General features: G+C 44.8%; 6 protein-coding genes across 7 annotated transcripts; 3 read left to right on the forward strand and 3 right to left on the reverse strand.

The window, feature by feature from the left end:
* Window positions 1–726: 726 nt before the first annotated feature.
* On the forward strand, window positions 727–2,943 carry BCIN_03g03360 (hypothetical protein). Its single transcript, XM_024691892.1, has 5 exons — window positions 727–1,487; window positions 1,639–1,657; window positions 1,717–1,728; window positions 1,794–2,077; window positions 2,167–2,943. The coding sequence occupies exons 1-5, from the start codon at window positions 1,449–1,451 to the stop codon at window positions 2,782–2,784; spliced, it is 972 nt and encodes a 323-aa protein (XP_024547665.1). The 5' UTR covers window positions 727–1,448; the 3' UTR covers window positions 2,785–2,943.
* A 268-nt stretch (window positions 2,944–3,211) lies between these two features.
* Window positions 3,212–4,928, forward strand: BCIN_03g03370 (hypothetical protein). The gene has a single exon (XM_024691893.1). It carries the CDS (start codon window positions 3,527–3,529, stop codon window positions 4,502–4,504), a length of 978 nt encoding a protein of 325 aa, XP_024547666.1. The 5' UTR covers window positions 3,212–3,526; the 3' UTR covers window positions 4,505–4,928.
* Window positions 4,929–4,950: 22 nt separating this feature from the next.
* BCIN_03g03380 (hypothetical protein) lies at window positions 4,951–9,294 on the reverse strand. Of its 2 annotated transcripts, XM_024691894.1 has the most exons (3): window positions 9,129–9,294; window positions 7,654–8,297; window positions 4,951–7,602 (listed from the first exon to the last, which is right to left on the reverse strand). In XM_024691894.1, the coding sequence occupies exons 2-3, from the start codon at window positions 8,231–8,233 to the stop codon at window positions 5,552–5,554; spliced, it is 2,631 nt and encodes an 876-aa protein (XP_024547667.1). In that variant the 5' UTR covers window positions 8,234–8,297; window positions 9,129–9,294; the 3' UTR covers window positions 4,951–5,551. The 2 variants fall into 2 exon arrangements, with proteins under 2 accessions (XP_024547667.1, XP_001560529.1); XM_001560479.2 differs by lacking the exon at window positions 9,129–9,294 and having other exon boundaries at window positions 7,654–8,648.
* A 457-nt stretch (window positions 9,295–9,751) lies between these two features.
* Bcsod1 lies at window positions 9,752–11,251 on the reverse strand. The gene is made up of 5 exons (XM_001560480.2): window positions 11,028–11,251; window positions 10,584–10,763; window positions 10,364–10,515; window positions 10,217–10,313; window positions 9,752–10,158 (listed from the first exon to the last, which is right to left on the reverse strand). The coding sequence occupies exons 1-5, from the start codon at window positions 11,038–11,040 to the stop codon at window positions 10,136–10,138; spliced, it is 465 nt and encodes a 154-aa protein (XP_001560530.1). The 5' UTR covers window positions 11,041–11,251; the 3' UTR covers window positions 9,752–10,135.
* Window positions 11,252–11,350: 99 nt separating this feature from the next.
* BCIN_03g03400 (hypothetical protein) lies at window positions 11,351–14,314 on the reverse strand. The gene is made up of 7 exons (XM_024691895.1): window positions 14,006–14,314; window positions 13,718–13,944; window positions 13,462–13,668; window positions 13,384–13,407; window positions 12,636–13,329; window positions 12,238–12,582; window positions 11,351–12,179 (listed from the first exon to the last, which is right to left on the reverse strand). The coding sequence occupies exons 1-7, from the start codon at window positions 14,248–14,250 to the stop codon at window positions 11,495–11,497; spliced, it is 2,427 nt and encodes an 808-aa protein (XP_024547668.1). The 5' UTR covers window positions 14,251–14,314; the 3' UTR covers window positions 11,351–11,494.
* Window positions 14,315–15,441: 1,127 nt separating this feature from the next.
* On the forward strand, window positions 15,442–24,943 carry BCIN_03g03410 (hypothetical protein). Its single transcript, XM_024691896.1, has 5 exons — window positions 15,442–16,950; window positions 17,035–18,535; window positions 18,704–19,641; window positions 19,776–22,582; window positions 22,738–24,943. Exons 2-5 carry the CDS (start codon window positions 17,035–17,037, stop codon window positions 24,878–24,880), a joined length of 7,389 nt encoding a protein of 2,462 aa, XP_024547669.1. The 5' UTR covers window positions 15,442–16,950; the 3' UTR covers window positions 24,881–24,943.
* The last annotated feature ends 19 nt before the right edge of the window (window positions 24,944–24,962 follow it).

Here is a 24,962-nt window from a genome sequence, read left to right on the forward strand (position 1 = left end):
ATACCTCTTTCCCCAATCGCGATTCCATCGTCGATGCAATGTGTACTCTGGTCTTTCTGGTGCCATGAATAAATTTGTTCTTCGTATGCTCTCTTCCTCAACATTGCTGATCCTGCCGTTGGTTCTCAAAATGTCTTTGGGTCATGATGATATGTTGTTGTTGTTGTTGTTGTTGACTTCTTTTGTCTGTTTATATCGTATTGGATATGTTCGCCCGCTCGTCTTGTTGCGGCATTGATTATGGCCCTCGATCTACCTATGTAGGAAACTTCCAATTCAAGTAGAAAGCGTTCTGGCTTAGGCTTGGATGTATTGCTGTCGAAAATCTGCATCAGAGTAATGTTTGAAACAGTATCTCGCCTGGATGGAAGAATTCACAACCATCGTCTTTCCCAAATACAAACATTGTGGTATTCATTCCAACATATCTTGGTCGAATTGTCCCAATGCCGGTGTATAGTATATTTTCGGTCGGACTTAGACTCTCGCTATGGCATTCATCTTGGCGTTATGGATGGATAAGGCCACGACGTTGTTTCAAGAGATTATTTCTAGGTGTCACCATGCGTATATCCCTCAAGCCGACCCGTCTATTCCCGCATACATAAAAATAAATGATATTAGACGGGCGGTAGAAAATAAACTTCACGATCTTTTCTAGTTTCTAAGACATGGACAATAACGCGACAACATTATCGTCTTCACCGAACACCGATGGAAACAACCGTAATCTTGCTTACACTTTCGACTGAATTCTAGACCCGCTCTCGCTGCTTCATCGCTCTAAGGCTCGGAGGAACTTGGTTGGCTCCGGTGGAAAATTAGGTCTCCGAACTACTAGGAATAGAATTGTGGCGATATCGGGTATGGGATTCAAAGTAGACCATCAACACAATAAGTGGGATGTTGACAAAGGAGTTAAGGAAGGGAGTACAGGAGAAGAGAAGAGAAGAAGCCAACAGTTGTATAGAGAAGCTGGTATTGATGGCCCGAGTATGATTCAATTAGTTGTTTGTGAATGTGACAACTATGGAGGACCTACTAACGATTCATTCCCAATGGGTTTATAAATAATCGTTGATTTCTTCTTTGATATAAGAGACAATTCGACAGCATTCCCCCTTTTCTATTTACTTCTCAATCTTGACTTCACTCCAACTTCACTCCACATTCACTTCATTTCTTCCTCGCAAATCATCTATCACACAAGGTGCATGCTTCTGGATTAGTCACCTCCTACGTATTTACCCAAAGAGTGACTTCTCCACTTATTTGACCCCACCATATGACGCCGGAGGGGTGAAGTTAGAAACCGAACTTCTGTCTCAACAACATAAAAAACCTTTCAACCTCTTTCTCACTCGAAAATCCATCATACCACTTTCATATTACTTCCTTTTTAACAACTTTCAAACAAGATACCCCCAAAACAACCACATATTATAATCATGCCTTCTTCATTAGATCAACTCAAAGCTTCTGGCACCGTAAGTAAACAATCTGTCTTCATCTATTGATGGCCAGTCGACGGGACACTCGGGTCCGTCCTGCAACTCTGTAGGGATTCTACTGAAGTAGATGGGATTTGAGGATATACGTTGGAATATAGCTTGCTAACCATTACTTCTGTCATGCTAGACCGTTGTCTCTGACTCTGGTAAGTTTCGACCCATCATTGCCACTGCTTGAAGCTTTTACTGACTCGTATTTCTCTAGGTGACTTTGCTTGTACGTTATCGTCCAAACGACTCTCCTCACCAATTCTACAATCAACTACTAACAGATATCATCAGCCATTGCCAAATACCAACCACAAGATGCCACCACCAACCCATCGTTGATCCTCGCTGCCTCCAAAAAGGCCGAATACGCCAAGCTCATCGATACCGCAGTCGCATACGGAAAGGAGGTCGAAGGTGACCTCGAAAAGAAGACTGACGCCACTCTCGATCGTCTTCTCGTCGAGTTCGGTAAAGAAATCTTGAAGGTCGTTCCAGGAAAGGTTTCAACTGAGGTTGATGCTCGTTTCTCTTTCGACACCAAGGCCACCATCAACAAGGCCCTTAGAATTATCGACGTATGTTACATATCTATTTATGTCCAATTCTTGGGACAGATGTACCTCAATTATAATGAGTCTGCTACTAACATATGTCTCTCTCTTAGCTTTACAAGGAGCAAGGTATCGATAAGTCCCGCATCTTGATTAAGATCGCTTCCACCTGGGAAGGTATCCAAGCCGCCCGTGTCCTCCAACGCGACCACGGAATCAACTGCAACCTTACCCTCCTCTTCTCCAAATCCCAAGCCGTTGCTTGTGCCGAAGCCGGTGCTTTCCTCATCTCTCCATTCGTCGGCCGTATCCTCGATTGGTACAAGGCCTCCACCGGAAAGACCTACTCCGCCCAAGAAGACCCAGGAGTCGAGTCCGTCAAGGCTATCTTCGACTACTACAAGAAGTTCGGATACAAGACCATTGTTATGGGAGCTTCTTTCCGTAACGTTGGTGAAATCACTGAGCTTGCCGGATGTGATTACCTCACCATCTCACCAAACTTGTTGGAGGATTTGATGAACTCTGAAGAGGCCGTCCCTAAGAAGTTGGTCGCTGAGAACGCTAGCAGCTTGGATATCGAGAAATTGACCTACATTGATGATGAGGCTGAGTTCAGATTTGCATTCAACGAGGATGCCATGGCTGTTGAGAAGTTGAGAGAAGGTATCAGCAAGTTTGCTGCTGATGCCGTTACCTTGAAGGATATCTTGAAGGCTAAGTTGCAATAAATTGCTTTTGAGTCTCGGGGTTTGGTAGTTGATTTTATAGTTATTGATTGTCACGGAGGTCAAAATTGAAAGACCGGATGAAGTACGACTTGTATTTATGCGTGGCTAGACATGATTTTAAACAAATGAAACGATTTGATGATTAATTAATTATTTTCAATGCTTACTGTGATGCGATTTGATATTGTGAGATAATGTCGGACTGAAATGGAGTTGTTCAGGAAGTTAATCGAGCATGTATACGTATTGTTGATTTTTTAGATGTGTACTTGAGTATATTGTTAGTTTTAAATCGTGGGTGGTGTTGTCGAATCCAGAAATAGTATGGGTGTATTGAAGAAGTACGCTAATCTTGCTTTCTTGGCATTAGACGATCGATTACTCAAAGGATGAAAAACCCATTCAGCGTCCACGTGTTCTCATGTATGTAGCAAACCGCATTGGGATGGAGCTGCATGCAAGTGGGACGTACATAAAGTTCGATAATAGTTGAGATTGATCAAGGTCAAATCGCAATCTCAATACAAACGTTTAAGCGCATCCAGACGAGACATCTTCGTATTTAATACGAGATTCGATGCTGAGATTCGGGTGATGAAGAAGATTAGTTTGTAACTTGTCAGATCTTGCCATTCCGACGCATGTGGTGGGTGATTGGATGAAATTTCAGCTCGGAAAATAGGGGTATCGATACCCTAGGGTCCTTGGAGAATCACAACATTATCTCACGACTCCGCTAGCTATGGGCAGTATTCATGTCCGAGGGGATGTGAGGAATCAGGAAGAAAAGGCGAGAGAGATTGAGTGGGAGAGGAATAAATTGTATATTCACCTTGCGGCGAGGAATAATCCGGGGACGTTTCACTGGAGTTTGTACTTGACGGAGGAGAGGCCGGAGGTGGGCTGGGTGTATCATGTTTTTGACCCGGAGCCGGATCGGTGGATTTTGGAAATGGCGGGGGGAGATGAGGAGGGGGAGGGGGAGGAGGAGAAGGAGAAGGAGAACATTGATGCTGGTGGGGGTGAAGATATTAGTGGGGGTTCTGAATCACCAGGCGAAGAGTCCGGGGGAGATGGCGAGCAGCCACTCGTTGATCCTGAAGAGGGAAGCACAGAGTCACAAGAGGAGCAAACCGCAAGCAAGAAAACTGAAGAGAAGCGAAAGCGAGAGGCGCGAGACACCGGACACAGCAGCGACGAAAGCAGCGACGAGACCGCGCCGTGGGAAAGCGCCACGAGTCTCCACGACCAAGAAGACGATCGGAGACACAAGAAAACCAAAACCGTGCACTGGAAAGATCAGGGACCGAACGCGACCTCAAACGACCTCGAAGATGCCCCGCCCGGAAACCCGCACGCGGCCAGCATCGACGAGAACCACGCCCACGCCCCGCCCAGCTCATCCTCATCCTCATCCTCGCTGCTCGCGGCCGTGGAAATCGGCACCGACGTCCAAGACATGCGGACGATAATCGAGCAGACGATCGCGACGGAGTGGGAGACGGGACGAAAAAAGATCGCCAAGGGCGACAAGATCTGTCGCGAGTTTCTGCTGAAGTGTGTCGAGGAGTTGGAGTCGCTCGGCGTCTTGAGCTTCAAGTATGGCAAGGGCGTGGAGGACGTGGAGCGCGAGGCCGAGGAGTTTGGCTTGCTGAGCGATCCGGCGCTGAATAAGGGCGCGAGGAAGGGGAGGGTGTGGAAGAGTAGGGTTGTGGAGTGAGAGGTAGAGGGAGAAGGAGAGGGAGAAGGAGGGGGAGAGGGAGAGGCAGAGGCAGAGGCAGAGGCAGAGGCAGAGGGAAAGTGTGAAACGCAATGAATACCACTGATTTGAAGGGGGAGATCTCGAAAGAATTGTTTATTGCGGTAACGACAAGACGCTGCGCGTCACCTGATTTTACCCGGCGTCGAGGATCGTTGCGAGTTTGTCTTTCTGTCTTCCTGCCTTGTTAGATTTTAGAAGTTTTGGTTTGGTTACAATGTCTTGTTTTTGTTGTCTTCTTGTTTGATACCGATTTCTCATGAAAGATCCGCGCGGAATTTCAGTGCCACCTCTGGCCTACCTTGTTGAGACCGAGAAATCCTTTCCTGCTTTTTCAAAAATGCTTCTGAGCCCAAGCGCCCATGGCCACAATCCAGCACAAACAGAACTCTTTTAAATTTAGCTTTTATTCTATGAATTTTTCAATTACATCATATACCAACTATCATATACCAACTATCATATACCAACTATCATATACCAACTATCACACACACACACACACAAACATACAAAAATCAGTCTCTCAATTCCTCAAAGTAAAAAGAATTTATTTAATCTAGTCCAGTCCAGTCCAGTCTAAACCAATATAGTTCAGTACCAATACCAAGACCAAGACCAAGAGATACGTAGGTAGGTCGGTAGATATGTATCAACTCTCCCATGCCAGCCAGCCAACTAAACACTCAGTCCCCTCCCCATTTAGATCAACCAATTCATCCCCATCCATCCACCAAAAAGACTTTTATAAATCCCATGCAAATGATCCATCCATCCATTCATCCAGAGTCATAATGCAATGCAATACCATGCCATAAAAAGATAACGGATGTATCATCATGCTATGCTATGAGATGCCATGCCATACCATACCATGCAAGAAACAAGCTCGCAATACATTCTCAAAATTCATCAAAAGGAGCAATAAACTGAGCCGAGGAACAGGAAGAGAAATTCATAATGTTTAGTAGTTGGTTGTTGGCCAGCCTTCATCTTCCATCCACCAATTTAATCTTCATAAGCATCACCATACTCCCACATACCCTGGCGATTTTGTCTAGCCTCAGTTTGGCTCTGAGTCAAACTCTTAATAACATCAGCAAATCCCTTCTCCCAACCCTTCAACTTAGTTGGAACCATGCTAAGACCCATAGCTACGATGTCATTATTGATGCTATCGTTCAAATTTTGACTCTTGGTATCGAACAATGTGACATACAATGTTCCATCTGGAGCTGTGTAATCCACATTTGCGACGAGGTCCCTGTCGGCAGTGTTGTGGGTGATATATCTAATTGCCTCATTCATATAATCCTTGTCTGTAGGGAATTGAAGAAGAGTTAAGATAGCATCAACGGCTTGTGGGCGAAGTTTTTGCGTCGAGAATTGTGGTTGGGAAAGTGGTCGGAGACGAGACCAAGGAATCTTCTCGCTGTTACCATAATCGATATAAACAACTTCTGCTTCCTTAGCAGTACGATCATTGGAGCGTATGCGACCACGATACCATTGACCATCCTCGGAGAACTTGGCCGCAACGTAATCACCAGCCTTTGGTGGACCGGGAAGAGCAGTTGAGTTGGATGGGTTCAAATGGAAAGACTTGAACTGAGTCATCAAAGTCTCCAGAGCCGAAGTACCAGTGCCAATGATTTGAAGTTTTAACTTTCCATCCTCATTAATTTGGGTGACAATAACATCTCTGTAATCTTTTTCTCTCTTGATTTGAGTGACTTCATCATCATTGGCAGGCTGGTATTCTTCTTCTTCCACATCTAAAGATGGATCCCAATCTGCCCAAAGACCCTTTCGAGCATCCTTTGCACGCTTCTCAGCTGCTAATAATTCCTTCGAGTTTCCGGATTGTTCGGCAGAGTGTTGATGAACAGTTGCATAACCTTCCTCAACCAAGATCTTACCAAAGCTCTCCTTGTTGATGTAAAGTTCACCAATGAAGCCACCAACCTTATCGGTATTGTACACATCGATTTCAACATCACGTTGTGATAGTCTTCGTGTAGCTAAATCGTGTGCTTCCTTACCAAATGGTTCGCTCTTATCGCTTGGATTTCTAGCAGATTTGGGAGCTCGAATACCAGCAAGAACAAAGTTGAGTTTAATGCCTTCACGAGGCACGAGTACAACAAATCGGCCACCGCCTTTGACAAAGTCAACAATGGCTGGAATTCTCTTTTGTCGTTGCAATGATCCAACATGTAGCTTAGCCTTTTGGACAGTTTCCGATGCATCGGCATACTGCTTTGCCTTTGCAGCCTTTCCAGACCACATTCCTTTCTTTTCTTCCTTGGCTTTCTCTTGTGCAGCCAATAAATCGTCGTAGTTAGGAGCTCTGTCGGTGTCATCTCTTCGATGACGGATTACGGAAGCCCAACCTTCTTGAACCAATTGCAATCCAATGTTCTTATCATTCAAAGTAACGGTGGCAACTTCCTTCGCGTCATAATCTTCAGTGCCTGGTCTTGATCCATCGATGCTGATTCGGACATGTTTTCCAATCAAGCGTTTTCGAAGAAATTCCTTAGCTTCGTCTCTAAAAGGTGCTTCAGTTGACTCAGTAGGTCTAGGTCCACGAATACTACTAATATTTATGCGCTTCTCAACACCTGCCTTGTTCTGGACAAAGATTTGATCGGCGCTGAAAATTTTGGTAACAGTTGCTTCGAGGCTTCCACCTGCCCCGTTGTTCTTTACAACATGGTCCTTGAACAGACCGAATTTAGCATGTTGTGCACGCTTTTCGGCCTCACGTAATGTTGCCATATCTGAGCCAAGGAGTGTTGAATGGAAATCGGTGCATCGTGCAAGTCCAGCTTCGAGGATAAATTTGGCAATAGTTCCCTTGGGATGGATGACTGAAGCAATGAGTTGATTTTGTGGGCTAAGTCCAAGAATATGTATTTTAACATTTCTTTGCAATAATCGTTCCTCAACGAAACGTCGTGCTTCATTTCCAAAAGGTTCCGCAGGAGCTGTTTGTCCATTCGATGGGTTGACTCGCTCCGTAGCTGGTGCGCGAATACCAGCAACCAAAGTCATAACTAATTCTTGTCAGTTTATTATTTCGCCACACATAAACCAGCTTAACTGACCTTGGATATGCTGTGTAGGAGTAACAATCAAACGCACAAGCATTCGATCACCGCTCAATATACGCTCGACCAAACCATCCACTGTTTTTCCCTTCCATGTATCTAAGAAAGACTCTGGGTTACCCATGTCATGCTGGACCTCAATACGTCCACCATTTTCTTGCCATAGACCCTTGTCTTCACTGCGTGCGGTAGCTTCGTATAAACGTAAGGCGTCGAGTTGTTGAAGGGCCGATTCCGAATCTTCCTTTCGGCCAGCATCCTCTCTCAATTTAAGCCAACCTTCCTTTATCATTTCTTCGGGTAGTTTGGTTCCATCATTGAGAAAAACAAGTCCATATTCGCGCTTAGTATTGGGAATTTGGTACAACACTTGGAATTGTACAACCTTGCCCACTACTAATTTTCGTAAGGCATCGCGGGACTGAAATGCAAACGGTTCGTCGCCTTCCTTTCGCAGATGTGGTGAAGTGCAATAAGCTAAGGACAAAATGCGCTCGAGATCAGGGTTGTCCACAGAGCTAAGTACAAGACTGTCGCCGCTCAAGACGGATTTAACTTTGGCTTGGTTGAGAACCATTTTGCTGTAATCGGATGGAGGTACGTTGGCAAGTCGTTTCTTTCCGAGTGGTGGAATTCGAGGACTAGGAAATGGTTCAGGTAGGTTAGCAGGTTCCTGAGAAGCTTTTGATGCCAATGAGCTGCTAGAAGATTTGCGGTCATTAGAAATGCCTGCCGCAGAGCCAATCTTGAATGTTCTGACACCCATTTTGATTATAATCAAGGATTGAACAATGGTGTAGGTGTAGGTGTAAATTTATTGAGTTCGAGGAAAAGAGAGTTGTTTGTCTCTGCAATTTGAGTCGCAGATGCCAGGTAGGTTTAATAAGTAGCTGAGGGTTTGTTTCGCGGTATGATATTGAATCTCGTCAAAGCAGTACAGTAAAATGAATGTGGTCGTTTATGTGTGTTGGAGATATAATCTGCTGGGTGCCGTACGAAATGTGGATTGGATGTAAGTGAATCTCGAAGTCGGAGATTGAAATTGAAATTGAAATCGAAACTGGAAACTGGAAACTGGAAACCAGACTTTCCAAATCTGGGCGGTGGTATTTTCCAAAGGTGAAGCTCCTTCTCTGGTTGGTGGTAGAGTGTCGAATGGATTGCTCATGGTGAAAATGGACAGATGGGAGCTAGTCTTGGGAGAGTTGTAGAGTAGCCATCAACTTCCCTCTTCTCAAGAATTCACTTCTCTCGCCCAATGAATGAATCTACTCCCAATTCCTGAATTTTCAATGCGTGCATTCACCCCTACGTAGTTCCTTACAACCTCCATTTAAGTGGCGTAGAATGCGGATTGCGGCAGGCAGTTCTTGCATACATATGCGGTGAGGGTGAGGGTGAGGGTGCGGGTGCGGGTGCGGATGAGGATGAATATGAGGGGAAGGAGGGAAAGGGAACATTGTACAACTTACATAAAGAATACAGTTTAATATTCAATGGGCACAAAAGTCGAATCTATCCAGTACGGGATTCCAGTTCTCTTGAAATCGTCAATTATATGGGAAAGGGATAAAGATGGAAAAGAGGTCAAGTGTTCTCTCGGAGCTTCATCCATCCATCGACGATAGATGAGGCTACATTTTATATAATTCCATTACTGTAAGGTCCCATGAACCCTTGATGTGGGGTGAGCGTCTCGGGTAGATGATTGGTGCATGAAGCGAAAATGGATTTCAATGGAGCTTTGATCCATGTTGTCCGGAGATCATGTTCGAAACGTCGTGTGTATGGTCAACCTTCAGCCAGCTGAGAGCTCCATGTAACGTATGCTGTCGTGGGCAGGTGGGCGGAACGCTGTCGCAATGTAATGTGACTGCAGTGAAGATGGGATGGGATGGAGAATGATGTGAACCTCAATACCCGAGGAGCGAACACCCAGGTCCGCAGGTAGGCGTTGGCATAAGCAAACCGCAAAGGGGGGATCACGGACAACGGGATCACGGGAGCTTAGCTATATATAAATCCATGGACCCTCTAGCTACCGGTACTTGGTTGGTTGGCCGAGGGGCGAGGGGCGAGGGGCGAGGGGCAAAAATATGATTAGCCTCAGTCCCCAATTTCAAATGATGCAATATCGCACTATATGAAGTTGACGTGGTTATTGTTGTTCGTGTGTTCTTTGTTGAAATATGATTGTTTGCAAAAAAGCATAGTTACATATACATACATATAATTATAACAATAATAGTATTTAATACTCAAATTAAGCTTGCAAGCCCCGCAAACACCACAAACAGAGCTTCTCAATCCCCTTCTACAATTCATAAATCATAACTGAATCAAATCATTGGAGTAGAACGATTGCTTTTCTGTTAAAACTACCTAGACACAGCCGGCAAACTAAGCTAAATGATCCATACCCCTTTTCCATTTTCATCAGATCGTATCATTGTGATTCATGTCATTTTGCATGCTACATTTATGCAGCAATACCGATAACACCTGTGAAGATATTAGTCATGTGTCCAGAAACTGCATCTTCATAGAAGGAATAACATACCACAAGCTGGTCTGGTTCCAGCGTTACCGGTCTTCTTGGACTCTTCGTTCTCTCCCTTACCGAGATCATCAGTTCCGGAGTGGACAACAACGGTACGCTGAAAGGGTTGTTAGCACTTGTATAGCAATAATGCGAAAGAGTACATACGCCAATGACGCTCAATGGGCCGATCAACTTAATGTGACTGTCTTGAACAGAGCCAGTAGCATTTCCTTGGGCATCAGTCTTGAAGTTTCCAAGATCACCTACATGGCGAACCTCATCGGTGGGAGCACCGTGGGTCTGGCCGTGTGGGTTGACTAAGAGGTCAAGTCAGCCTTACGTTCCGTTGTATGTTTGTATTCCATGCACAGCTGGGGAATCGTACAATGTGGTCCGGCAGATGTGCAGCCGTTAGTGTTGTCACCGAATTGATGGACGTGCATGCCACGCTCAGCATTGGCATCGTTTCCGGTGATGTTCCATGTGATGGTGGTTGGGGAGTTCTCCTCGGATTGCTCGAAAGTGACGGTGCCGGAGATCTTGGAGTCACCGCGGACGGTAGCAACTGCAATGGAGGAGAGAACCCGGGTTAGCACATGTATTGTTTATACCAGAATTCAGACCATGAAACACTGGACGACAAAAGAGGAAAGCAGCATATGAGAAGAATGTCGATTAGATGCTTGATTGGAGATAGTTTACCCATCCGGGTATCCCATCGTCAGAGGAAATGTGCTCAAAAGCTCTCTAGCTGACCCCGCCATTGGCCACAGCATCATATGTGTGGGGTAGAGACGGCAGCTGTGGACGTGATAGATCTCAAACGTACCTGCTTTAACCATGTTGATGGATGCTTGGATTGAATGTGGTGGTGTGAGTGTTTATTGAGGTCTGGAATGAGAATGTGGAAGATGTTGTCGATTGCAAGAACCAGCACGAGTAAAAGAGGAAAGAAAGAGGAGTGGGCACTCGTTGGAAGCTTTGAGCATTTCCATCCAGAATGAAAGTGGGCTTGCTCGTGGTGACGATTATCAATTCATTCCTCTTTATTTCCGAACACCGGGCGAATCAAAGCCTGGCTCTTTTGCGGCGAGATTACATAATCATTTGCAGCTGTGTGGTGGTGGTGGTGGTCCACCGTCAAATACGTTCTGAGGGCATGCGCAGGAGTAGAAATCAAATTATGGCTAGCTAATATAATAAGAGGACAAGTCAAGTAAGTGTCAATCTCGCTTCCGTAAACTTCAGCTCATCAAATCAAAGTTTGCTGTCATGGTTGAAAAACGGTCTAGCAACTCATGTCTGCTTTACTCCTCGCTCAGCATCAGCCTCGCTCTGAGTGATGATGGAGGGAGTTGTGCTTGCACCATCAGCCTTGACCTCTATGGCCATGAAAGCATCTGCTCGTCCATTGATTGGTCGTGCAACTGTAAGGCCGGCCCAATTTTCAGTCAGCTGAACAATGAAAGTATCATCACTCCCATCTGTGTTTGCTTTTCCATTCAAATTCAAGGTGAGAGATCCACCTGCAGATATGAAAAATCTATCAGGGTCAGCGTACCCGGCAGTCCCCTGCGGAGAAATGGTAAACTGCATCTCATTATTCACAATCTCTACTCTTGCTTTGAGATTCTGAGGGATGCTATCTCTTGTGATCGACCAGTGCGAATCGGAAGTTGTATCTTGACTCCAACTACCACAATCTGCATTCCAAAGACAATGATCACTCACAGCCTGCACTCTCAGAAAAGTGGCCTTGACTGTTTTGAAGGCTAGCTTTGCACCTGATTTGTTCGATCCTTGGAGTGTAAGATTTGCTTTTTTGGTGTCGGCGTCGTACGCCAATGTGCCTGTCCAGGTGATATGTGGAATGTCTTTGGTGACAGATGTGTCAGAGGTATAAACCACATTTGTAGCCGTGTTTGTATTTTGCGGGTGATCTTCTGGCGTAGAAATCCAGGTGACGCGACTCGGATTTGGACTACTTTATTGTTAAAATATATTGGCGGATTAGTTTATATTTGAGATGTTTTGCTCACTATAGATAGTCAATGGGAACAATGATGTCGCCCACTGGGTTCAATGCACCGATTCCGAACTCAAGCTCATCCTTTCCTGGATAAGCCACTTTGACATTTGGGGGGGAAAGCATGCCGGGTACATCCACGAGCATGCTGCCAACCATTGTCCTATAACCCCTCAAGAAATAATCCCAGCTCGTTTCTGGATCTGAAGGGACTACAGAATCGAGATCTGAAGGCACCAAAATTTCCAGATCGTCTGAGTTTTCAAGATTACATCTGCCAACTTTTGCAGTAGGATCATCCGAGTCTAATTCGCCCATATTAATTGCGGCTGTCCAATTCACATCATGGCTAATATCACTTTAATAAATTAGCATCTGTACCGATCCATGAGGCTTACATATAATGCTTACGGGAACCACTGGGCTACATTGTATACATCTTCTCTGGGCCAACTGATCGAACCAGAGTAGTTGACATGTCCGCTGAGTGTAAAAATAAGGGAATCTGACGTTCCGCTATCTAAACATATGGATGTCTCGGCAGTCAAATGGTATTCGGCCGACCAAGCTCCACCAGATGATGATATGTGTTCTCCTGGTGCGGAAAATGACTTTGACCAGCGATACTGAACGTCAGAGGACTTAACAAGATCAAAATCTCCATTTTCAATTCGCAATGCTGGAATAGTGCTGGATTCACCGTCATCCATGTCATCAATCCCGAGAAACCTCTGTGACAAGTATATTGTATTCTCATCAGGCCTTTTGTCAATCATGTGAGGCACAAGAGGGCATACAAGTACCTTTTGGCAGATCATTTGCACAACTTGGTGAAGAGTAGTACAGCCTGTATTGAGCACACTGCTGTCGATGACAAATGTTCCCAGAGACTCATCTTTTGAACCGTCTCCGGGCCATGCAAAGTTTCCGTTAAATGGCAAAGGATCCTCTGGTAAGGACGAACCCTGATCAAAATCAATCTCGCAGAAACAGAGACAGTTGTGAGGATTTCCATTTTGGCCAGTCATAGGGGATCCATCGTCTTCCAGCCCTTGAGTAGCTGCGTTGATATATGGGTATTGTTGCAATCGAAGCATTTTTGGAGCTGGGATCAAAGTCAGAAAAAAACGAAATTGGAAGATTTTTAGAACAAACTCACCGAGGGCGACCTGCTCTTCACTCACTTTACATGCAGTCAGCGTTGGCTAGTGGAGATGGTTGAAGAAGGGGAAATGACATTTGGGCCTAGGTATATCCACTTGCATATTTTGCATGAGCAAAGATGCGTGTTTGTTTGAGAGTCCTAACTCTCGTATAAATTGCTGAACCTGACTATATAATGCGTTGTTGCTTGAATCTGCTGCCCATTTATCAAGATAAAGCTTGGTTCCATCTTGTTCTGTCAAATAGGATTCTTCCCATACAGGGCTGCCCCAATCAAGATCTGCAATAGATGGTTAGCTTTTTTTCAATAGATGTATCGGTCAACGAACAGGCAATGATGGCTAAAAGCCGATGAACAGAGTATTCTCCTGGACTGAGACCAATGATACTGGACTGTGTAGAATCCACAGTCTCAGGTGTGTTTTCGAGTTCGCCAAACTGCCTTCTTGTCCCATCGTGGGTGGCTTCTTTGGGCCAGACGAGGTTGAAAATGACGACCCAACCATCAACTCTTTGATAAGTGTTCTGACCAAAATAAATTTGACCTTTATCAAATCTATCATGAGGATGAAATCAATACAAAGTTTTTTCTTATTGTGCGAATGGTACATAATTACCGAAGTGCCAGCTTGAAATTGAGACTATTCACAGTTTCCACGTCAAGCTCAATTTGGGGCGCCAGCAGTGTTGATTTCAATTGGCCATCTGACGCCTGTTCATTTTCCCAAACCAGTTGACCTGCTGAAGATGGCCGCTTCTCGAAAATACTTACCATGGCAGAGTTGATAGCTTTCTCTGATATGGCACACACATGATTATAGCCACCAAGAGAAAGATATCGGGGAGTGAAAGTTTCAGACATCCTGTCAAGTGAAGAGAAGTGGTCGAAGACTTGAGTGGCAGATAGAAAAGATGAACAGTTGAACTGAATGAGAAGGATGTGAAAGATCTTTTTCCTTGGTAATAACCACTGCTGGTGTGTTGTGTATCGTGAGCACAAGCACAAGTGCAAGCATACGCACAAGAACAAGTACAATTGCAAGTGCAACACTGCATAAATGAGCAAGTAACAGGATCAACAACATAATATTATGAGACGTTCTTTAAAGTTGGGTTTTGGGGAACACAAGGTGCGACCATAGTCATACATACTCCCCCGCATTTATGTCCTACAATATAGTTTCCCGCAAACTGGGTTAACAAACACTTGCTTTTCTTCAGCTCAACAAAAATGGCTAGCTTTGCAGAAAAAAGTGACGCTGAAGATAATAGACAGTCAATCGGAAAACGACACATGACTGCAGATTGTGACCTGGCTGCTATATAGATTGAATGCTACATTACATTCACATCTGTCCAAGGTTAGGAATGCATCTCGAGAAAGGATATCCGAATCAGAAATCCAATACCTACATACCAATGAGAGGTTACCGTGTTACGCATGATGCCAATTTCTGATAAAGAAATGAACCAAATTGGATCCAGTGAACTGAAGTTCCGTTATCAGGTTCTACATGTAGATCTGTGGTAGCGGGCTCGAAGTGTTGTTGTATTCTGACACAGGATGACGACTAAGGCAGAGACACGAAAATGAAGATTGAGGTGATCTAGCTCAATCGAATGGAAATTTGGTGAGTGTGATCCCAAGATACATGTTTAGGGACATCAAAGCCAGACAGCGCATGTTGGCGTCACAATGAATGGCATCAATACCTGCAGACCAACTTACATCTCAAAGTTGCTGCAGGCATATTGTGAACAAGATATTGTGGGTTCGGACGGCCAGCCTACATTTAAAAGCCCTCTACTCTACTATTCAACTGCAAGTCGCAATTGTGAGGTTACACTTGGGCTCAACTACATTCTCTAACGCCAATCGAAGCTCCACGACTGCGGTTAAATCATCGGGGTTACGTGGAGATAGGTGTTCGAGTTGGTGACTGAATTGTCGCAGAACCTAGACCCTGGCTGAATTTTGATCAACGGCATCACCCATCTATTGATTGACATGTTACAAGTCATACTGTTCTTCTCAGTCTTTGTTACAACCTTCGTTCAACCTTGGAAGGAAGGCCTTGATGCAGTATCAGTATACTCGGGAAAACTTAATTCTCAGTCTCTTAAAAGAAACGCCCTTCGACCCGTTGATACGGGGTTTCGATCAACAAACTTCTCGTTGAATGATTTCCTAAATTGAATTCCGCTCATAAACCCAATCATGTCGCAGACTTATATCGAAGTCATTGGCAAGAGTATTCTCAGCGACGATCTTACGCAGAAGTTGACCGATGCAGATACCAATCAGCCCGGAGATCCCAGGGGGGCTATTGATGCCTTTCTCGGGAAGTGGACTGTCCCTTTCAATGTCATCGTATACCTTTCCTTCATTAAGACATTATTGATCTATACCAACGACGACGAAGAGATTTGTGGCGCATTCTTGACACTATTGCCAGACGCGACTCCGGAGGATCTTGCGAAAGAACTTTTTCCGCAAGACAAACTTGATACGTTGCTAGCCTCAGATTCCAACACACTCCCAGATAATTTGACTACCAATGATGTGAACCAAGTACGGGCCAGGTTTCTTGCTGACCAGCCACTCGTCATTATTCTTGTTATGATCAGAGATGATGGCGACTTTACCCTCGAAGATCGGCCTCGTACCATCATAGTACTAATTTTAGAATTGATGGTTAAGCGTCAGGCCAAACTTGGTTCTGCTGAGCTGGTCAGCATGTTGAAGGAGAATTTTCCGCAGGATGATTCCCCGTTGAACGACAAAGAGATCGCCTCCGCTTCTACGTTTGTCAGACGTGTAAAGACTCTCTCGTATCTCGTTGAAGACCCATTGGATATTCCTCGTCTTTACGACTCCAACTATCATTCCATTCGAAGTATCACAAGCAAGTCGAAGAACGATTTCAAATCTGATCTGCACAGCGCAGGCGCATCGACCGCGAACGCTCTAAAAATCCACGATTGCGCTGAGCGTGTTGACTGCTGGAATGAGCAACTCTGGTTGGCGCTGATGAAAGCAGGCAAGGCTGATGTGGCAGATAGTATGATACCTCAGCCGGAGGGCGATGACACAGATTCAACGAACGACACTGTAAAGCCAACTCGGCCCTTAGCAAGCCTTAGCGGTCCTCCAGAATCTTGGAATAACTTGACAGACATATTTCGTCTCGAAAATCTTGCGTGTGAAGAGTGTTGCTCCATAACTTCCATGTCTGCTTATTTTGCAGATCTCTTGAACTTGTTAAGCAACACTACACCTACAGGTGGAACTAAGGCAACAACCAATGATACAACTGCCAGTTCGGATTCAGGAACAAACAGCACCCTCCTAGACTTGCTCTCGGCTCGGCGCCCAGATCTTACAAAATTAGAGCTCAGCTGCGCAAACTCACAAACCTTGATTCCCAATATCAACCTTGTTAATGAAGTACTCGAATCGTTTATTCGCTACAAGAGTCAATCTTTGCTGTCTGAATCAGCTTCCGACGACCAAGATTGTATTCTTGTTTTTAATACACCTGCAGATGCCTCAGATGATTGAGTGCAAGATGGTCACTCCGACGGACCAGTCTATCGGCCTGGAAACACAGACTTTGAAGTTTATTCCAAAGTCGTCTCTCAACAGATGTACCCGTTCACCTGCTTCCCATATGATTATACATGGTCATCTGTCAAAGAATATTTCAACATATTCCAGATACCTTACACTCAACTGATCGAGGTATTTCAAGCACCTGAGCTTCTCTTCGAGAAAATAACACAAGTCGCGCGTGATAAACTCTCTGAAGAACAGAGAATTGGGCTGCTTCGTGGATCGGCCGAGGTGTTGAAAAGACAAAATGCGGCATCAGTTCTGAATTTACACCAAAAAGAGTTTGCTGCCATCGCAGGTGAAACTTTCTTCCCTGCCTGGTTTGCTGCTTGGCTCGAAGGATTGGCAAGTGATATCGTACCCATAGCTACAGGACCACCGGAAGGTGATACTGCCACACAATGGGGCTACGAGGATGAAGATACAATGCTAGAGTCCACGAACGAACTTGGTTTAACATATATTAAGCAACAGCTTATGAAAAGATCAGGGCTAGATTTTCCCGACATCCTAGACTTGGTCAAGACTCAGCTGTTCGGAAAAGACCTAGTGATCATCAACAAAACCGGATCGAAAGAGTTCAGTACTTTCATCGACGACCTCAGACTTCTCGCTAACGCATCAGAGCCGCCGTTTCAAAGCCTGAACACTACCATATGCCGAGACCTTCAGTCTTTTTTACGCCTAAAAGCTAAACTTGGATGGTCGACGAGGGATCTTGATGCGGCTATCTATCGCTTACGTAATAATGAGATGACGCTCTCTCCGGATTTCAAGGGGACTACCGCTCCCAATACGCGACCCATCTCAGTCTACGTTCTCAATGGAATTGCGTCTATTGTCAAGTTAAGCAATTTATGTGGGATTGAACCCGCCGCTCTACTTCCATTGTGGGGTCCTATCGATGCCTTTGGCAAAGATTCGTTTCTTTACCGCAAATTTCTCCGTCCTTCTTTAGGGAAAGTTTTTGCAATCCCAAAAGACGGCGAAGAATTCTTCGAGCCAGGCGGCACAAAGTTTCAAATTTATGCATGCGGTACAAGTGTATGCGCGAGTTTAAATTGGCCATTTCAATATCTCAGAGATCTTCTTGAAGCTACAGGTTATTCTGATTCTCATTTGACTGTCGGCACTCTATCAAAACTTTACCGCTATACTACCATCTCCCAAATTTTGTCTGTTCCCGCCACAAAATGTGCTCAATTTTTTAAACTCTTTTTCGACGAAGCGAAGGAAAATCCTTTGTCAAGCCCTGAAGTCACATTTGAAGTGCTAGACATGTGGAAAAAGCTGTTGAATTCAAACTGGACAATTGAATCACTTCTCGATGTTTTTGAGACTGCCCAGCTTGAAGATGTCCAGGATAGCTCGGGGCTACAACTCACCAGAGCTATTTTGGAAGGGACCGTGGATCTGAAAAAGTCACTTTCATCTATTTCTACAGTTGACATTCCCACTTCAGAAACCGTTGTCGACTGTGTTGGGCGAACATTTGATGCAACAACAGCGAGTACAATTCTAGGATTTATTGAGGGTGGGTGAATTCTCTAGTCTCATTCAAGGTTTCAAGGTTTCAAGTATTCGAAATAATTGAGAATTGGACTTGACAACCCGTGTAATTCCAATGATCGAATTCAATTGAAGTAACTGCAAGACTTCAGACCAGACTATTAGAAACTTCAAGTCACTGACATTGTAATAGGCACTCAAATTCTGACAGGCTATGCCACACTTTCAAACAAGGCGGCCCTTGACTCACTCGTTTCCCTAGCAAAGGACTGGCCGAACAAGGTTTCGGTCATTCCTTCTATTGAAGGAAAGATATATTCTGCTCAAATAAAGCTCTGTGGCATATTGACTTCAAGTGAAAAAACGAAGATCTTGGACGGAAGCAAAGACTTTCCCGCAATCAATGCTGCACTCGTTACTTTGGTGGCGACTTCGCTGTTTCCACAGAACATTATCAAATCACGTTTTGAGAACAATCCCGACTCCAGTGGGAAGCTACAGAACAATGTTCTTCTGGATGATTGGGAGGAGCCACCGTCTGAATCCTCTGATTCTTCTTCTCCAAATGCATCTTCTATTGCCGCAGAAAACTATCTTCGGAATCGCAGAGCAGCTTTTATTGACTTGGCTAAGCCTACCATTATCCAAGATCTCCTTACTTCTCTCATTCTCAACTCTACCAAAGACCAGATAATCGACGTTGATGTTTCGATCATAGCAAGCCTTGTTTCAGACGTCGTAAAAGTCCCAACTAAGGACAACAGCGGGCTCGAGTCCGCTATGACCGCTCTACAGAGTCTCAGCGTGCCCATCGAAAGCTCGATTCAAGTGAATCTGGACGCGTATTTCACACCTACGACCACTGATGATTACACAATACATTACACGGGAACCAGTACTAACCCCGAGATAACCATTAACGGACTCAAGATGCCCTATGATTCATCTGCAAACACGTGGAGCCAATTTCGTATGATCTCTGGTCAAGCATATCTCTTGCAAGCCGATTTTGATTCTTCTCAAGTTTCTTGGTCAACATGCAGATCGATGCCCACACTTTTTACCGACGAAGAACTCTTATTATCGGCAACAGTTCAGCGAACAACGAGTGTCCTTGAAGCAATTCGCAAGGTAGCGCTTATTTGCCAAACCTTGAAGCTGACTACGACAGAAATTGCATTTTCAACCGTCAAGTGCAACTCAAATTCGAAATGCTGGCTATCGACCTCAATTCACCGAGTCTGAAAGATCTTGTACAACTCCAGGGATATTGCGCCTTGAGAGATACTTGTATCCCTAGCACTAAAGACGACAATCTTATGAGTCTATTTTCATGGCTGTCTAGCTCAACTGATGCTGATGCAAGCAGTATTGTAACAAAAATCGCGGCAAGCACAGGCTGGAATAACACGCTAGTAGAAAGCGCTTTGGACCAAAAATATCCGAACTATACCGCAGGAAATCTGATGACAACGTTACGCAATTATGATAACTTCTCGGGCCTAAACGCAATTGTGCAGTTCTATGACAGCCTTGGCGGTGTATCTGACATCAACTCCATGCCACCAATCGCCGAACTCTTTAATCTAGCTAGGCCTGCGCAACAGCTAGATAACGCAGACTCTTACGTTCAAGCTGCACAAGACCTCCAGAATAGATTGACCGCCGCGCAACAAGAAAACTTTGACGATGGACTCATGCAGACCCAGCGCGCTGCGCTTGTGAATTACCTATTGCAACAAGACTACATTAAAGACCTCAATATCTGGGACGCCGATGGACTCTTTGAATACTTCCTTGTTGACGTGCAAATTGGTCCACAATTGCGAACATCACGTGTTAAACAAGCAATTTCGGTAGTGCAGTTATATACACAGCGTTGTTTGCTGGGGCTCGAAGAGGACGTCGCGATGACAGATGTGCGACGTGATAAGTGGGATTGGATGCAGCAATATACCCTCTGGGAAGCTAACAGAAAGTTGTTTCTTTATCCAGAGAATTGGATTGATCCAATGCTTCGAGATGATAAGAGCCAGTTATTTGATCAATTTGAGGCTGCATTGCTTCAGAAAGATCTGAGTATCGATACGGTTTTGCACGCCATTCAGAACTATGTGTATGGTTTGAATGAAATCTCGAAGCTTGACATTGTTGCATATGTCCACGAACCCGAATTTAAGGAAGCTGATATATTCCATTTTTTCGGACGGACTCGTACTGCGCCATATTCGTTTTATTATCGTACTGTTACTATTTTGGCAACAAGTGAAATATTCTGGCAGCCGTGGGCCAAGATTGACATGGATATTCCTTCTATCGAAACAGAATGGGAAGGCCATCGCCTCGACAATGTTGGCAGCTATCTGCTTCCCGAGATAATTGGTGGCCGACTTTATCTTTTCATGCCGTCAATCATGCCGAAGTCTTTAGCTACGAATATAGGGGACAATCTTAAAGGTGTCGCCACTTTCGACGATTTACGAGGACAATCGCCTAATATAGCGGCCCCTGAACGTGTATGGGAGATTTCAATGGGTTGGACTGAACTCATCAGGGGCAGCTGGGCACCCAAGCGTGTATCAGCAGGGACTCTTACTGTGGGTTTGGCAGCTTCTGCATCACAATTTCGAGTTGAACCAACTTTTGATGATAACAAGATGACGATGAAGATAAACTATTCAACAATAGGAAATACTGACTTTAACGAAATTGGCAGCTTCATATTCTTCAACGATCAGATCAGTACAATCAGCAGTGACTCAACAACATCTGTCTCAGGCAACTTTCCAACTTACTTCCAGAAGGTGCTAGGTAAAGGCATCAAACAAGTTGCGCTGTCTATTGATCCCCCTGACCCAGACAAGCCTTTGATTTGGGTACCGCATGATTTAACATCCTACAATCAAAATGACCTCACTTGGACTTTGTCGAAAACACAACAACGAGTCACAGCCCTTGTAGTCACCACAATAGATAGTGATGGTATGAGCTTGAGCCGCTTTAATATGCCAAGAACAGAGCTCACCCCGACGGATGGACATCAATGGACTTCCCAAAGAGTGATAGACGATATGGAGCTAGTTCAGCTGGATCATTCGTTTTCTCATGAACTCATGGAACACACCACCGACCGTGTTGACCCACTGGGAAATCTTTATAACAATCTAGCTAAAACACCTGCAGACCAGTTAAAAGAACGTTACGGAGCCGGCAGTCAAAACGCATCGTACCACGAACTGGGTCGTCCAACCGCTATTTATAACTGGGAGATTGGCATACACGCTGTTTATCTAGCAGTTGATCGGTTGTCAACTACACAGCAATATGACGAAGCACTGCAAATTGCGAGACTTGTTTTTGATCCATCAGTATCTGTGCAAGTAGACAGATCTGATGGCGAAAAGACAATAAGCACTAAAACCTGTTGGAAATTCCCACCCTTCCAAGATATGGCTTGCATGATGGCGAATAAAGGCGAAAGCTCGTTTGACCCTCTGGATCTGGCAAACCTGAAAAAGGAGATCGAGCTTGCTATCAAAGAGAGACGTTCATACGGTGCGCTAGTGCATGCTGCCGCGCGGGGTCGACCTGTTTCATACATGAAGTGGATTGTCATGAAATATGCTGAAATTCTCATTGCTCTTGGAGACATACAATTCCGACGAGGCACATCCGAATGTCTTCCATTGGCCACTCAACGATACATCGAGGCAGCTAGAGTACTGGGACCCGAGCCACCTAATGTGCCAGATCTTGGAAATCGGAAATCGAAAGTGCTGACGTACGCACAGCTAAGAGTAAAGGACAATGCATTCGATGAAGTCTCATTGGATCTAGGCCTGCCATTCTCATTCAATATAGTACCAAAAGGGAACGCTACAGTTTCGAGCACTGATCCAAGAATGGAGAACATCACTTGTGTCCTGAAGACAGATTATTTTTCCATTCCCTTGAATCCCAAATTCAAGACAATGCGGAGCCTAGTGCAGGAACGTCTTTTTAACATTCGAAATTCCTTCGATATTCAAGGAAAGCCGGTGGTCTACGCGCTGAGAGATCCACCCATTGATCCGTAAGCACCTCCAGGACTTTCATTTCACCCTCCCTTATCTCAAATCTCATCTCATATTTCTTCCTCAACATCTTCCCAACTCCCTTGTCTAGAATATTTTTTCCCTTTCCCAAATGTTTCCATATGTGGTAATTACTGACTTCCCAATGTTCTAGTGGAGACTTGGTGGCCCTCGGCAAGCAAGGTCTCAGCATATCTGATGTGCTGAGCATGATTTCTGGCGAAAGAGATGGTCCACTAACCAACCAACGTTTTGCAACTCTCATGGGCGCAGCTTTGAACTTGTGTACCGAAGTACGCTCGCTGGGAGAAAGTCTCTTGGCAGCAATAGAAAAAAAAGATGCAGAGAGTCTCAATATCATTTTGGCTCGAAATAACACTGGAATACAGCAAGGGATGTTGGAAATGAAGCAAATCGAACTTGACGGAGCGCAAAAGACTATTGAATCGCTTTTGATAGATCGCAGCTCTCAAGAAGCCCAGTTAGATTATTATCTCAAACTCATCGGCGAACCAGATACCAAAATTCCCAAACCTGGCGACGATTGGACTGATGTCCCACAAAATATTGATGTACAGTCATCAGATGAATTGCGAATGTCTCCTTACGAAAAATTGCAAATGACAATGTCCCTATCCTCATACTCAAAGAACAGCCAAGCTACAGTCACAGACGCAGTGGCTCTTCCATTGTACTTGTTACCAACGATACAAGGGGACTTTGAGCCTCTCGGAGTTGGAACTAGCATCTCAGCTGGCGGGACTCAGTATGCAGAGTTTGTGGCAGCCGGCTCTGCGCTTCTAAGAGGATTTGCTGCACTAGATGCCAGCCAAGCCGACCAAGCCGATAAGAAGGCCAGTCTTACAGCACAACTGCAAGACCGTCGATTCCAAGCCAATATCAGTGGGCGCCAGATCAAATCCATTGACAAACAGATCGAGATACAGCAGATACAGATCAAATCCATCCAGAAAGATCTCGATATGCAGAAATCCCAACTAGACGAAGCTGTTCAGGCTGAGACATGGTATCGCTCCAAATATACCAACGAGCAACTCTATAGCTGGATGGAAAAAAGACTTAGGAACTTGTACCTTCAAGCGTACAACCTGGTTCTAGATGCAGCTCTTCAAGCACAGAGTGCCTTTTCATTTGAAGCTGGTCGCAAATGCTCAATCATCAAACCAGCTGGATATTGGGATGCTTCACGTAATGGATTGCTAGCCGCACAAGATCTATTTTGGGATTTGAAAAAGCTTGAGGCTACGCAAGCGGGAAATAATTCAGCGGACTATAATATTACCAAAACTGTATCTCTGAAAGAGATAAATCCTATGGCCCTAATGAATTTCAGAATCGCGGGAACTTGCGATTTTTCATTAGACGAGCTGCTTTTCGATATGGACTTCCCGGGCCACTATATGCGCAGAATTCGATCAGTAGCCGTGTCGATTCCTGCAACTTTTGAAACCAATTGCAGTGCCAACGCTATCTTGACACTTTTATCGCATAAATACCGCGTTACCCAGAGTGCAGCCGACTATGTTGCTTCTCAAGCTGCAAGTAGTGAATCATTTCGAACCGATCGAATCCCAACGTCTTCCATTGCCGTTAGCAATGGTGATGCAGACTCAGGGGTTTTTGAACTCGATTTTTCTGGCTCGCAATACATGCCCTTCGAAGGTGCAGGCGCGATCTCCAAATGGCGTCTAGAACTCCCATCACCGACCAGGACTTTCAGCTACGAGTCCATCACTGACGTGCTATTACACGTGCAATACACGGCTTATGAAGGAGGTCCATCACTACGCGCAGCAGCGAACCAAGCTACGCTTCAAGTGATGAAAGCGACAGGGGCGGAAGGGCAGCAGCAAGGGTTTTCAGCAATCTTCGACCTCAAACACGAGTTTTCTGACGATTGGAAGAGCTTCGGTGATCAATTGGCTTCCCAAACGGCGGATTCAAATGATACACCAAGCATGAAACTTGGAGATTTGAAAAAGAAACTTCCTTATTGGTCTCAAAGACAGGATGCCCTGAAGGTTCAAAACATCACTTTCATAACTCACAGCCAAGAACTGCGCGATAGACTTGACATCCAAAGCTCCACGGGTGATAGGACATGGAACGGAAGCAAAATCGGAGACTACTATGTGAAGTCTTCGACTACTTGCAGTGATACGAGTTTGAACTGGATTATCCAAGGAGGGACATCCCCAACGAAATGGGATAAGAAGAATTTCGAGAACGCGTTTTTGTTGATTCAGTATGTGTTTACAGGGACCGAAATTGTTTAGGTATTTTGTAATCACTGTTTATAGCTCAATCGATTCTTTCAATTCGATCGATTGATTCCCCCACTATCACGGGGTCAAATCT

This window comes from Botrytis cinerea, chromosome 3 (genome assembly GCF_000143535.2).
Source record: "Botrytis cinerea B05.10 chromosome 3, complete sequence".
NCBI lineage: Eukaryota > Fungi > Ascomycota > Leotiomycetes > Helotiales > Sclerotiniaceae > Botrytis > Botrytis cinerea.

What these genes read in the sequence shown, in the direction of transcription:
- BCIN_03g03400 (XM_024691895.1), bottom strand. Translation starts at nt 14,250, where the DNA reads ATGTCTGAAACTTTCACTCCCCGATATCTTTCTCTTGGTGGCTATAAT. An exon ending in GGATATACCTAGGCCCAAAT is followed by an intron (nt 13,408 to 13,461) that starts GTCATTTCCCCT and finishes CTGCATGTAAAG; the next exon opens with TGAGTGAAGAGCAGGTCGCC. An exon ending in AATGTAGCCCAGTGGTTCCC is followed by an intron (nt 12,583 to 12,635) that starts GTAAGCATTATA and finishes AATTTATTAAAG; the next exon opens with TGATATTAGCCATGATGTGA.
- BCIN_03g03410 (XM_024691896.1), top strand. Translation starts at nt 17,035, where the DNA reads ATGTACCCGTTCACCTGCTTCCCATATGATTATACATGGTCATCTGTC. An exon ending in AATTCTAGGATTTATTGAGG is followed by an intron (nt 18,536 to 18,703) that starts GTGGGTGAATTC and finishes ACATTGTAATAG; the next exon opens with GCACTCAAATTCTGACAGGC. An exon ending in AGAGATCCACCCATTGATCC is followed by an intron (nt 22,583 to 22,737) that starts GTAAGCACCTCC and finishes CCAATGTTCTAG; the next exon opens with TGGAGACTTGGTGGCCCTCG.
- BCIN_03g03360 (XM_024691892.1), top strand. Translation starts at nt 1,449, where the DNA reads ATGCCTTCTTCATTAGATCAACTCAAAGCTTCTGGCACC. An exon ending in AGGCCCTTAGAATTATCGAC is followed by an intron (nt 2,078 to 2,166) that starts GTATGTTACATA and finishes TCTCTCTCTTAG; the next exon opens with CTTTACAAGGAGCAAGGTAT.
- BCIN_03g03380 (XM_001560479.2), bottom strand. Translation starts at nt 8,422, where the DNA reads ATGGGTGTCAGAACATTCAAGATTGGCTCTGCGGCAGGCATTTCTAAT. An exon ending in TCCTACACAGCATATCCAAG is followed by an intron (nt 7,603 to 7,653) that starts GTCAGTTAAGCT and finishes GACAAGAATTAG; the next exon opens with TTATGACTTTGGTTGCTGGT.
- BCIN_03g03370 (XM_024691893.1), top strand. Translation starts at nt 3,527, where the DNA reads ATGGGCAGTATTCATGTCCGAGGGGATGTGAGGAATCAGGAAGAAAAG.
- Bcsod1 (XM_001560480.2), bottom strand. An exon ending in CACATCTGCCGGACCACATT is followed by an intron (nt 10,516 to 10,583) that starts GTACGATTCCCC and finishes TTGACCTCTTAG; the next exon opens with TCAACCCACACGGCCAGACC. An exon ending in TGGAACCAGACCAGCTTGTG is followed by an intron (nt 10,159 to 10,216) that starts GTATGTTATTCC and finishes ATATCTTCACAG; the next exon opens with GTGTTATCGGTATTGCTGCA.